Genomic DNA, 13,288 nt, shown 5'->3' with positions numbered 1-13,288 from the left:
GGTCGCCAAGAGTCAGACATGACTGAGTGACTGAGCACATGATGTCATAACATACATTCTATCTCACTCCTCACCCTCTATCAATCCCACTGTTATCTGCCCCATACATATAGTTACTTGAACCTTGGATGAAGCAACTAGCATGAGGTTTCATGGTTGGTAGAGATGAGGCTTGAACTTAAGCCCACTCCTATGAAGGAACCTTTGTGAGTCTTCCTGTAACATAAAGAGAGGAAGGGAGGTGTGTCTGGAGCACTATGCTAGGTGATACTGTAGGAAAACTACAGAGGAAAGAGAAAGGGAAAATGGTAAGAAATGGAGAGAATTTTTGGAACTTGCAGCCTTTCCAAGTTAGACTGTAAACTTGCTCTTGTTCTCAGAGTCTTGGGGCAGTCTTGGGCCCATCCATTTCAGTCTTCTCCCCACAATGATACTTAGCTTACTGCCTGGTGCATAGTAAGGTGTTTAATAAATATTTGTTAAAAAAATAAATCTCAAGCATCCTTAGGTCAGTTACCTTGGGTTAAGATGTCGTGCATGCCACACTGCTGCTCTCAGTAAAGAAAGACCCTTATCCTTGGAGGTGCTTATCAGTGACTTTGGTGCATGTCACAAGCAACCACGGAGGATCACCTGTGGCTTTAGGCCACATAGTTATGGGTCTGTCAAAGAGTCTCCAGAGGGTCATTCTTTCTGACTTTTCAACTGCATTTCAACTAATTTTTGTCACATTTTCCTTTTTCCTCCTTACAAGTATAAAAACTTATTTTTGACTTGTGCTAGAGAGAGAATTAATTGGTATGGATAGGCATGGGAGGTGAGGGGCTTCTCCAGCATAAACAGATGTATAGACATTTTTGTACAGATGAGAGCAAATGAATCCCTGGAGCTTTCTGTTGTTTGCAGTTTAAAAGTGGTTTATTTTCATTCAAATCTAGCAAGATTCCTAAGTATCTGAAAAGCACAAAACTTACTCTTCATTAAATTCATGTAAAACTTTTTCAATAAAGGAAAGCCCTGAGGGTATAGAAACTTTATGTACTTAAATATGTCATGTGAAGGCACTTCACAGTATTTCGTTTACATGGGGCCAGAGACCACAGATCCATGCTGATTGCTAATTATTCAGATTGTAAATAGCTTATTTGAGAACCTAGGGTGAGACAAAAGAAAGATGAAGGAACAAAAGGCCCACGATAATGAAAAGGATATTGCAATGAGAAGGCTGGATAGAATTATGATGCAGGTCACATTCTGTGCCTGTATTTAATTGTACCTTTGTATTTAATAATAACAATGATTACATGCTTAGGGCTAACAGGTGTCATTTGCTGAGAACTGTAGTATGGATAAGTGACAGCAAATTATTCCAATTCATAAACTTTGAATATAATGCTTTTATTTTGAATTTCACCGGTCTATACTAGAAGATATTTCCTGCAAAAGTGTATATCAGCCTGGGAAGATTTTTAAACCTAATTCCTGATAAGTATATATGAAATATAAGTGTAATGAAAAAAATCACTTTGCAGAGATTAATTAAATGTGGTGGTCCTAATACCACAGTCACATTTCTGATAGCTTATGCTTCATATAAGCTTTGAATATAATTACACATTAGTAGGGATTAAAGTTGATAGGTGGTGGTCTCTGCATTTTCTCTACTTCTTGCTTAACTTGACCATTTTCCTTAACTGCCCCGCTTTCCCTAGCTCCCCAGGGAGTTGCTCTCCCTGCCCACTGTGTTCCCTTCTGTGGCCATTATTGCAGTTTGTAATTGTCTTATTAATTTGTTTCACTTGATTTTACCTGTCCTCCCTCTTAGAAGGTAGTTCTATAGAACAGAGACCAGTGTTAGATTATTTTCCCTACTCAGTGGATCCCTAATGCCTATCATCAGGCAGATGTTTGAATAGTTTACAAGGTAAGGTAAGATGTTCCATGGAGTAGGAATACTATGAGTGAAAAGTCAGAGGTGTGAAAGAGCAGAGTTTTATTCAAGGATGACCACTTTATTTGGGCTTCCCAGCTGACTCAGTAGTAAAGAATCCACCTGCCAGTGCAAGAGAGAGGAGATCAATCCCTGGGTCTGGAAGAATGGCTACCCACTTCCAGTATACTCGCCTAGAAAATTCCATGGACAGAGGAGCAGAGGAGCTTGGCAGGCTACAGTCCACGGGGCCTCAAAGAATCAATCACTACTGAGCAGCTGAGCAGAGTTCAGTTCAGTTCAGTTGCTCAGTCATGTCCGACTGTTTGCGACCCCGTGTACTGCAGCACGCCAGGCTTCCCTGTCCATCACCAACTCCCAGAGCTCGCTCAAGCTCATGTTCATCGAGTCAGTGATGCCATCCAAGCATCTCATCCTCTGTTGTCCCCTTCTCCTCCTGCCTTCAATCTTTCCCAGCATCAAGGTCTTTTCCAGTGAGTCAGTTGTTTACATCAGGTGGCCAGAGTATTGCAGTTTCAGCTTCAGCATCAGTCCTTCTGATGAATATTCAGGACTGATTTCCTTTAGGATTGACTGGTTTCATCTGCTTGCAGTCCAAGTTGTGCCACAAACTAATCACTAATCTGTTTATAGTATTTCTATTAATATAGGAAAATAGTGTTCTTAATAGCCATCTTAGAATGCAGTCTCAAAGATTGACCTGCTTTTAAGCTGGGACAAATTTTATTAGAAAATTGGCTATATTGCCTGTGTAAGTTATGTGTGTTCACAATTCCACATAAAACCATAAAACCTGAGTAGCATAAAAACAATTAGGAATTATTACACATGCACTCTAGAGCCCGGGAACCAAAGCTACTGAACCCACACACTGCAATTAGAGAGTAGTCCCTGCTCTCTGCAACTAGAGAAAAAGCCCATTCAGCAATGAAGACTCAGCACAGCCAAAAATAAATAAATAAAATGATATTAAAAAAAAAAGACACAGCCAAGAATGACATGCCCAGGCTAACCTGCTTGGTACCAGGAGGATGATGAAGGCCTGTGGTGAGTCATCCCAGCAAAGCCATCCTATAACCAGCTAATAGACAGGAGAAGAGACCAGAAGAATCGCTCACCCAACCCCAGACAAGAGCCACCTATATAAACACTCCAAAAATCCCATCTGCTAACATTCCCTTGACTAAAACAGTTTCAGTAGCTGGGTCCAGAGTCAGAGTGGGGATCAACACTGTGAAGACTTTTTGACAATCGGCGTGGATACAGGAGGGGTGAAGAATTGGGAGAACTTTTGCAATATAGTATGTGGCTCATAAAAGCTAATCAAATCAAGATTTCCTTATAATTCTAGATCCAATGGAAGCATATGATTTTTCACTTTATTTTTCTGGTGTCTTTATAAATAAACACTTACCTTTTGGTCTTTTTTAATCCTATGCTTTTTAAAAGCAAAGTCAGAGAAATCACAAATAAGGATAAAATTGAAGTGAAATCTTGAGATAGGTAACTATTGAAGAGTAGCTATTACCTGGTTGGCTCAAAAGTTCATTCAGGTTTTTCCATAACATGCCACAGAAAAACTCAAACAAACTTTTTGGCCAATGCAATGCATGCATTGTGTAATTTCAGAGGTACCCACCTAGCTTCTCTTTGTTTTTAGGATGCTGAAACCCAGAGGAATGCAGTGCATCACCTGCATTCCCCTAACCAGGTTAGTGATTCACTCAAAACTTATTACCCTATTATCCCAATCCAGAGCCATTCTCTGCTGTATCTTTTCTTTTTTTAAATAATTTTATTTATTTATTTATTTTTGGCTGTGCTGGGTCTTCATGCTGCCTGAGGTTTTTCTCTAGTTGCAGGGGCTACTCTCTAGTTGCAGTGTGTGGGTTCAGTAGTTGTGGTTCCCAGGCTCTAGAGCACAGGCTCAATAGTTGTGGCAAATGGACTTAGTTGCTCCCTAGCATGTGGGATCTTCCCAGATCAGGGATCGAACCCGTGTCCCCTGCATTGGCAGATGAATTCTTATCCTCTCAGCCACCAGGGAAGGCTCTCTGCTGTGTCTTGTAAGGTACAGTCTTCCTAAACTGCTTCATGTGTCTCTCTGACCCCCTCCACTCCCCAAACAAATAACCATTTTTATAAATAATTTACTTTGAGAGGAGATTGCATCGTTGTTATAATTTACCTGAAAAGTATGTTCTCATTTGACTTTTTCTTTGCAAGCTTACTCATCCTGTGTACTTAAAGCAGAATTTAGTAATCGCCTTTCACACAGATATACACACACACCTATTTTGCTCTGCCTCTACTTCACTCTTCCCATGAGAAAGGGGGATTTTAAATATAATGATTCTATTAAATCAGTTTGGGTTTGGTACCTTAGCCTTTAATTACCTTTGCTGGACTGTTAAGAAGCTTCCCGAGAGAGGTCTTTGTGTCACTGTCAGTTTGAGACAATGAAGCATATGCCCTGTGAATTTTGTTAGAAATGGGATTAATGCTTCAGGGAGGTATTCTTTTTCCTCCTGCGTCCTTTTTCCCTCTGCTAGACTGTCACGTGAATGCATAACACCCAGGTCAGGGCAAAGGGAGGTGGAAAGAAATACTCTCATACTCTCAGCACATTTTTTTTTTAATTGATAAAGTTATGATCACATTATTTTAATAAATATTTAATTATTTTAATTAATCACCTGTTTTTTGGGCTAACAATTAGACTTTCTGTATGCGTTTCTGGATCCATGGATAGATCTGTGACTATCTATGTAAATGACCATTTAACAGTAGGTGTAAAAGAAGATTGTATGTAGAATTTCAGGGCATCTTGGAATTTTAGATCTGAAGGACCAGGAAAATGCCAGGTAATTTGTTGGGGTTTTCTCATATTTATACATTCTTCATACTCTTTACACATTCAATGCTTGTTTCTCTCTCTCCCCGCCCCCCCCCCGCCTTTTTTTTTACCAGCTATTTTGCATGTTAACTTAGTTGTCAAACTTTGAAACCCTCTAAGGAGAACAATATTGCTCTGTCTCCAAAATATTTATATTTGAGGCCTATCTTATACTAGAGAATTACATCTTAAAAATGTTTTTCACTTTAAAATATCTCTCACTATCCTGGGTGCAAGGCCATTGTGGACTAAGGCAAAATCTTTCTCTGTTACTACTGACCTTCATTCTCTTTGGTGGGTAGATTTTACATTTTGTTTTCCTAAACAAGGAAAAACAGTTATAGTCCCACCTCTTATGTGCTTCCTCGCATCAGAGTTGTAAGTTCAGTATGTGCACATATGTAAGATTTCAAGTGCAAAAGGAGAACAGAGTAGGAAACAGGTTTTCACAGTCCCAGTCTGGGTCCTTGCGTAAGTGCCAACGTAAAGCGATTCACCGATCAGTGAATAGTCTCTTGTTGCCTGGCTCTGAGAAAAAGGATTTGAAAATCCAAACTTAATAAGCAGATCAGTTGGGTGGGAGAGTTGATATTATTGTTTTGCATTCCAATAACATGCAGTGTTATCAAAAACTTTTTTCTTCAGCAGTAAAATTACAAGAGGCATATTGATACCTTTCAAAATGTCAGGAAAAGGAATTGGGAATTTAGTTAAGAATAGTGAACATATACCACTTATCATAGGAAGCATACATTACACTGTGAGCCTCTGGGTATCTCAGGGTAAAGGGTGAATTTAATGTCGGTTGGGGAGTGGGAGGTCAGCCCTGAATCAAAGCAGGTACTTGGATTAAGCTTAATGTCTGCAAAGAAAGGGACTCCTGGGTAGAGGTGTGAACTCCTAGGCCCAGAAGAAAGTCAAGTTACTTAATTCCTCAGTTTTTAGCAGCTTATAATAACTGTGTTTGCATTTCCCAGTGAAGCACAGGGCAACTTGTGGGTTAAGTCTAGAGGGAATCATTCATATCCATTTCTCATTCTGCCTCACTTATTCAACTTAAATATGAGGGCTAGTTTGGGTTAAAGTTTAGATTTTACACACTTCTGGGGTTTCCCTGCTTCCCTCAAGTTTATTACCACCAACTTACTGATAAACTGATTTTTTTTTTAAAACTTTAGACAAAGCATTCTGTTTTATAGTTAGAGATAATATTATAAATCTATAAAGGCTATAAGATTTATATAAATCTGGAAGACTGTAAAAATCTAAGACTATAAATAAACCTGTTTATTTAACACATTGAATGGAATTTGGCTAAATTTAACACTTCCTGAATACCTGTTCTGTGCTTGGTACTAATGAGAAAGAGAAAAGATGAAAAGTAAGACTTCCTGCCTTCCCATGACAAGGCTGAGGAGACATGGAAATCACGCAGTAATTACAGTGGAATGTTACTTCCAGAACAGAAGTATCCCTGTATCTTTCTCACCATTAGGTTCCTTGCATTTGTCACGGTGCCTGACTCATAACTAAGGCTTATCATTTTTTTAAGTTGATGGATACATGGATGACTAGTTTCATAAAGACTGTAGAAATGGTATGTACAAGGTACAGTGTGGATTCAGAAGATGGGATGAACAACTTGGCCTTGGAGGGGTTCAATACAGATAATGAAAGTTTTTATGGGGAGATATTTGAATCAGCTCATGGGAGAGAAATAGGAGTTGTCTAGAGCTTCCAGAATGGTTTTCCAGCCAAAAGTATTCGTATGGACAAAGGCATGGAGGTATGAAATAACATGGATGTTCAAGAAGTTGTAAATAATTTTTTTCAAGAATAAAGGGAGTAGAAGATTGCAGGGAGAACATTCATAAATAAGTGACATTTCTGATTTGAGTCAAGGCAGGTGCTGCTGGATATCAGGGTAAGCATGCAAAATAAAGAGCAAAGAGACTTGTTTCCACCTCACATTTTTAACTGAGGTTCATCTTATTTACCTTCAAAAATATTGGCATTTGGAAGCTAATTCAGGAAGTGTATCTTAGTATAGGAGGTATATCTGAGTATAGAAACAATAGAGCCTGATGAACTATACAAATACTGCTCCAATGAAATTCTATAATTGGAAAATATATTAAAAGAAAGATTATGTATTTTCAAAAGTTAGTTTCATTATTGGATGATCGTTAAATAGATATACAGTATATCACTTTACAGGGGCTTCTCTGGAGGCTCAGTGGTAAAGAATCCGCTTCAGTGCAGAAGATGTGGGTTCAGTCCCTGGTATCAGAAACATCCTCTGGAGAAGGAAATGACAACCCACTCCAGTATTCTTGCCTAGAGAATCCCATGGACAGAGGAGACTAGTGGGCTACAGTCCATGGGGTTGCAAAGAGTAGGACACTACTTAGCAACTAAACAGTAACAACAATATATCACTTTACAAAGGGATCTGTCATTTAATAAATGGATTTCTGCTTGGTTCCTAGGAACAGTGATGTCATATAGGATTTAAAATAGTTGATTTACCTGTGGCTTTCTCACCCTGTGTCTAAGTCGAGCACACTTGCATTGGTGAGAGTTTTCCTGCCATAGGAGCATGACTTGGATTTCTTGTACTCTCCTTAAATGTTTCATTGCTATGTACTAGAAAGATGGGTACTTTCTAGTGGGTGGGATGGGTACTTTCTTTAATTTAGATGTATAATCTGTTTGCCTGCTTTTAACTTTATGGATCATATTTTCCAATTTTAAATGAGACCACATTAATAAAAGTGAGTTTCTTAAACTTAATTTTAAATATACCGACTATTTTAATTGCACCACTAGGTCGTGCTAGGTGAAATTGATAGAAATGCTGCCCCTCTTCTCTTCCCACTTAAAGTTCAGCTGCCGCTGCTGTTGTTTCCTTTCTTCTACTTTCATTCTATTCATCTTTGGATAAAATAACTCCTTATTTTGCATGTCGAGGTTTAATGTATGTTCTTAACTTGATAGAGACTTTAATTTTGAGGGAAAGGTTCTTGGTTGATTGCATTAGTTTAGCAGTTTTAGAATAAGATGTCTGTGGGGAGGGGCGGCAGAGTCCTGTCATTGATTCTCTCTTTATAACTGTGCCCTTTTAGCTGCAGCCGATTACCTGTGGTGCTTCTGACCCGGCACAGACTGAATCACAAGGAAGAAACTTTACATAAACCATTTATACTAAATGCTTGGTATGCCGGCAACATAAATCAACAACAATATCCATTATAAATTCATCCCTTTATCAGTATTATCTTGATAGAACTGATCCCAATGTGTGGGAATTTGAACTCTGCTTCAATACATCTAGTCCTGTGTAATTAATTATTCAGGGCACAGAGAACCTGGCCCCTGCAATGTAGAGTAATTCTTCCTGGTCAGCGTTAACTCCACTGGCAATAATAAATAGAAAAAGTCTCTAGTGATGCCAGTATTTTAAAGTGATTAATCATCTTTCCTCGCTTCGCCTCCCCCTCAGTTTTCTTTAACTAAGATTTTTCAGCAATAAATCTTTAACAATACAGGTAGGAATTGTTCTGTAATTAAATTTTGCCCTGCTTAATTTCTTACCTTTTATGTACGACAAAAAACAAAAAGTTAACATTTTAAGGAGCTCTGATTGAAATCCAAACCGAGAAAACTCCTTTTATAGACTACTGAGAGATTCTCTATGGAAGATTAAGCTCTTGATTTTGAATATTAGATAGAGCACGTATTCATAAAAATTGTTAATCAACACCAGTTGGGGTGTCAAATATTCTGAAGTTTTGAATTACTTCACTTTCATGTGTACGGGTTGTCTGTATTAGGAAAAGCCTGACATATACATATGTTCCCAAACAGAAAGAATTACTTATTTCTTAACTTGCAGATAATTGATGTGAGCTCTGTAGGAAAGGGAGACTTTGCATCCTTTTGTGGTACACAAAGTGCAATTATGGAAGTGGCAGGTAAATGCCTGACTGAGAATGACCATGTATTTCCAAATCATGCCCTGTAGAGCTGACCAGCCATCAAGTATATTCCACGTGACAGGGACAGATGTGACATATCTGTTGTGACACACTTCTATACCACCAGTCTGTGGCTTGAGGTGACTCCTGTCCCTCCTCTGATGCTTTCTCCTGCTGCAGGACAACACAATGACGCACGGATGAACCTTGCCATTGCTCTCACCGCTGCCAGGTATGGGGCTGCCACGGCCAATTACATGGAGGTCATGAGTTTGCTCAAGAAGACAGACCCCCAGACAGGGAAAGAGCACGTGAGCGGTGCACGGTGTAAGGATGTGCTCACAGGTATGCAAAGGCTCCAGCAGGGCAGATTTCTTAGCATCTTGCTTTGTCTGTACAATGACTGAAGGATAATTTCTCTGTCACTTCTCTTTTATTGAAGCCAAATTTCAGAGTCCTATTACCTATATTCCTTATTGTCAACAACAACTGGTTTCACATGAAAATTTTCCTTTGTGGAACCTGGCAATTTTTTTCCTCTTTGTGTTAAACATTAATGATGATCATGATAATAATGTCTGCAAAATTCCCACAGCTATGAATGCATTATGTTTTCTTCACAAAAACATGTTATTAAGAAAAGTCAATAAATGTGGCAAGTTTCAAAAAGTATCCTTTAGGTGACAGAAGCAGTGTGTTTACGTGCCATTCAAGTCAATCACTTTAACTTTGGTGAGATTTGCTTGCCTGTCCAGTTTTGTGGCCATGTGGGCGAAGTTTCAGAATTACCTCGTTTCCTTCAAAACCACTGCTCACACTTTTGAGTTTTAAGGAGAAAGGGCTCATTTACTCACTTTCTTCTTCTTTGGCACTTTAATGCCGGGCATTTTGCAAACTAGAATGAGAGCTGAAATGAAAAAGCAGCGTGCTTTATTTCCTGCAGTTTGGACTTGTTTTTGGTTAAATGTACTCACATGCAGGCCTGTTGTGTTCTCAATGGCTCTGGTTGCCTGTATCACTGAAGTGATAATGTATACTCCACCATAAGTTAATAGATGAATTAATAATCTAAAGCATCAGTGAGCAGAGAAACAAATGGGGTGTGTGACTGACGCTGCTTTCTTTCACAGGGGAGGAATTTGATGTGAGAGCCAAGTGTGTTATCAATGCCACGGGACCTTTCACAGACACCGTGCGCAAAATGGACGATAAGGACACCACAGCTATCTGCCAGCCAAGTGCTGGCGTCCACATCGTGATGCCTGGTTACTACAGGTACCCGTGTTCCCACTCATGCATCATCGCCAGAGAAGGAGGGCCACAAGAAATTGTCTACACGTATTCTTGTAGTATACCTTTCTTAATAATAGATGGTCTAGCTCACTGTTTAAAATAAGGAGAAATGAGTGAAAAAAAAGCTCTTCCAAAACACAAAACGCAAACCAGGCTTGAGAATTTCTTAGTTTTTGTGGCAATACTCTTTTCTATGAGTTAGTGATTTGGAATCTGTACTTTTTTTCAGTGTACTCATCATCAGAGGATAAGTCTTAGTATTTTTGAATTTTAATTTTCATGAAAACCCTAAAATGAATTTTGCAAAAATGTCCATAAAAGACATTTTCATGAAAACACTAAAAAGTTCAATTTATAAAATACCCAGACTTGCTTATGAAGAATCTGAAAATGAGGACCAATTATTCTTATGTTTATAATTTTTGAAATATATTTTGAAAAATAATTTATAATTTCTGATGTATCATTTTGGCAAAGATAATCAGAGGTAGAGAAATGGGGAGGGATAGAGATGAAATAAGAACAGCTATTAATTGAAAATCCTTTAAGTGGGGTGATGCACATGAAACTGCAATTTTTATGTGCATTTGAATTTTTAGTATTTTTTATTTTTAATAAATTTGAAAAGAAACGTGTGTGATCCCAAGAAACTGATAATGATTACCCCTAATGTATGTTTCAAAATATCTGGGGAAAAATTCATGTGTCCATGATGAACATGGAACATTTTTATTTCCATATGTAGTAATCTAATAGGCAAACTAGTACATAATTCTGTGAAATCATGATTTATGCTCAAGATATTCATTAAGACATCATTTGTAGAACGGTACAAAAAAGATCTTCACGACCCAGATAATCACGATGGTGTGATCACTTACCTAGAGCCAGACATCCTGAAATGTGAAGTCAAGTGGGCCTTAGAAAGCATCACTACAAACAAAGCTAGTGGAGGTGATGGAATTCCAGTTGAGCTATTTCAAATCCTGAAAGATGATGCTGTGAAAGTGCTGCACTCGATATGCCAGTGGCCACAGGACTGGAAAAGGTCAGTTTTCATTCCAATCCCAAAGAAAGGCAATGCCAAAGAATGCTCAAACTACTGCACAATTGCACTCATCTCACATGCTAGTAAAGTAATGCTCAAAATTCTGCAAGCCAGGCTTCATTCAGCAATACGTGAACCGTGAAATTCCAGATGTTCAAGCTGGTTTTAGAAAAGGCAGAGGAACCAGAGATCAAATTGCCAATATCCGCTGGATCGTCGAAAAAGCAAGAGAGTTCCAGAAAAACATCTATTTCTGCTTTATTGACTATGCCAAAGCCTTTGACTGTGTGGATCACAATAAACTGTGGAAAATTCTGAAAGAGATGGGAATACCAGAACATCTGACCTGTCTCTTGAGAAACCTGTATGCAGGTCAGGAAGCAACAGTTAGAACTGGACATGGAACAACAGACTGGTTCCAAATAGGAAAAGGAGTACGTCAAGGCTGTATATTGTCACCCTGCTTATTTAACTTATATGCAGAGTACATCATGAGAAACGCTGGGCTGGAAGAAACACAAGCTGGAATCAAGATTGCCGGGAGAAATATCAATAACCTCAGATATGCAGATGACACCACCCTTACAGCAGAAAACGAAGAAGAACTAAAGAGCCTCTTGATGAAAGTGAAAGAGGAAGTGAAAAAGTTGGCTTAAAGCTCAACGTTCAGAAAACTAAGATCATGGCATCTGGTCCCATCACTTCATGGGAAATAGATGGGGAAACAGTGGAAACAGTGTCAGACTTTATTTTTGGGGGCTCCAAAATCACTGCTGATGGTGATTGCAGCTGTGAAATTAAAAGACACTTACTCCTTGGCAGGAAGGTTATGACCAACCTAGATAGCATATTTAAAAGTAGAGACATTACTTTGCCAACAAAAGTCCATCTAGGCAAGGCTATGGTTTTTCCATTGGTCATGTATGGATGTGAGAGTTGGACGGTGAAGAAAGCTGAGCACCGCAGAATTGATGCTTTTGAACTGTGGTGTTGGAGAAGACTCTTGAGAGTCCCTTGGACTGCAAGGAGATCCAATCAATCCATCCTAAAGGAGATCAGTCCTGGGTGTTCATTGGAAGGTCTGATGTTGAAGCTAAAACTCCAATACTTTGGCCACCTCATCCGAAGAGTTGATTCATTGGAAAAGACCCTAATGCTGGGTAGGATTGGGGGCAGGAGGAGAAGGGGACGACAGAGGATGAGATGGTTGGATGGCATCAGCGACTCGATGGACATGGGTTTGGGTAGACTCCGGGAGTTGGTGATGGACAGGGAGGTCTGGTGTGCTGCAATTCATGGGGTCGCAAAAAGTCGGACACGACTGAGCGACTGAACTGAACTGAACTGTAGTTGAGAAATGTTAGAAACCACACCAGTTTCTAACCTTAGGAGGATGGATAAGTAAATTATGGTGTATCTGCACAAGGGAGTATTATACGGTGATTAAAAATTCTGAATAAGTTTAGTGTCCTAGGAAAACCCTAGAGATAGTGTTAATTGAGAGTGGAGGATACAAGATTGTAACCTGATCAAACATTATATAAGTATCTAGAAAAAGATGAAAAGAAGTATTTTAAATACCAATGGTGATTGCCTCTAGATGATGTGATTATGAATAAAAGGTTATAATTTCTAGGTAATGTGGTTAAAATGGGAGTTATCACTTCTATATTCTAATAATTTTCCATAAAAGACATATTTTTAATATTTAATAAAACAGATATACAGATCCATGATATTTCATTTAATATCTGCATTCTTCTAGAATGCTGTCCCACTATGTAATAGATGATGCTGCTTTATTAGTTAGTTTTCCACTAAGTCTTCTTGAAGAGAGTCCAAGATTGTACCAAGCACACTTCTAATGAGAAAGATATCACACTTCTACCAAAAAGAATATTAATGAAATTTCGTATCCACCAGCTTCTAAGGTTTCTTTGTCATTTTCTAAATGTCTACATATAATTGGTAGACAGTCATTAGTGTTTTCACTTAGAACTGTAGAGACCATGGTGCTTCCAATCTCAATAATAAAAACTTATGCAGTGGTGCTTAAAAGAGTTTTAAAAACTGTTAAGCAGAAGTTTAGTTCAAATGAAAAGGAGAGAAGTAAATATATGTAC

At 38.6% G+C, this 13,288-nt stretch overlaps 1 protein-coding gene across 17 annotated transcripts in view; it reads left to right on the top strand.

Annotated features, from left to right (window-relative positions):
- GPD2 (glycerol-3-phosphate dehydrogenase 2) overlaps positions 1–13,288 on the top strand; it is a 246,551-nt gene that overhangs the window by 190,120 nt on the left and 43,143 nt on the right. For 14 of the 17 annotated variants that reach the window (XM_081580561.1, XM_081580560.1, XM_081580563.1 and 11 more), the window contains 2 exons: positions 9,005–9,169; positions 9,955–10,099. The exons of the other annotated variants lie outside the window; for them this stretch is intronic. In XM_081580561.1, the coding sequence (XP_081436687.1) occupies positions 9,005–9,169; positions 9,955–10,099 (310 nt within the window). The remainder of the gene's footprint in view (positions 1–9,004; positions 9,170–9,954; positions 10,100–13,288) is intronic. 17 annotated transcript variants of the gene reach the window in all.

This window comes from Giraffa tippelskirchi, chromosome 3 (genome assembly GCF_054371585.1).
Source record: "Giraffa tippelskirchi isolate mGirTip1 chromosome 3, T2T-mGirTip1v1.2.pri, whole genome shotgun sequence".
Taxonomy (NCBI): Eukaryota; Metazoa; Chordata; class Mammalia; order Artiodactyla; family Giraffidae; genus Giraffa; species Giraffa tippelskirchi.
The sequence above is the reverse complement of the archived record's forward strand: the minus strand, read 5'-3'. Positions and strand labels throughout refer to the sequence as shown.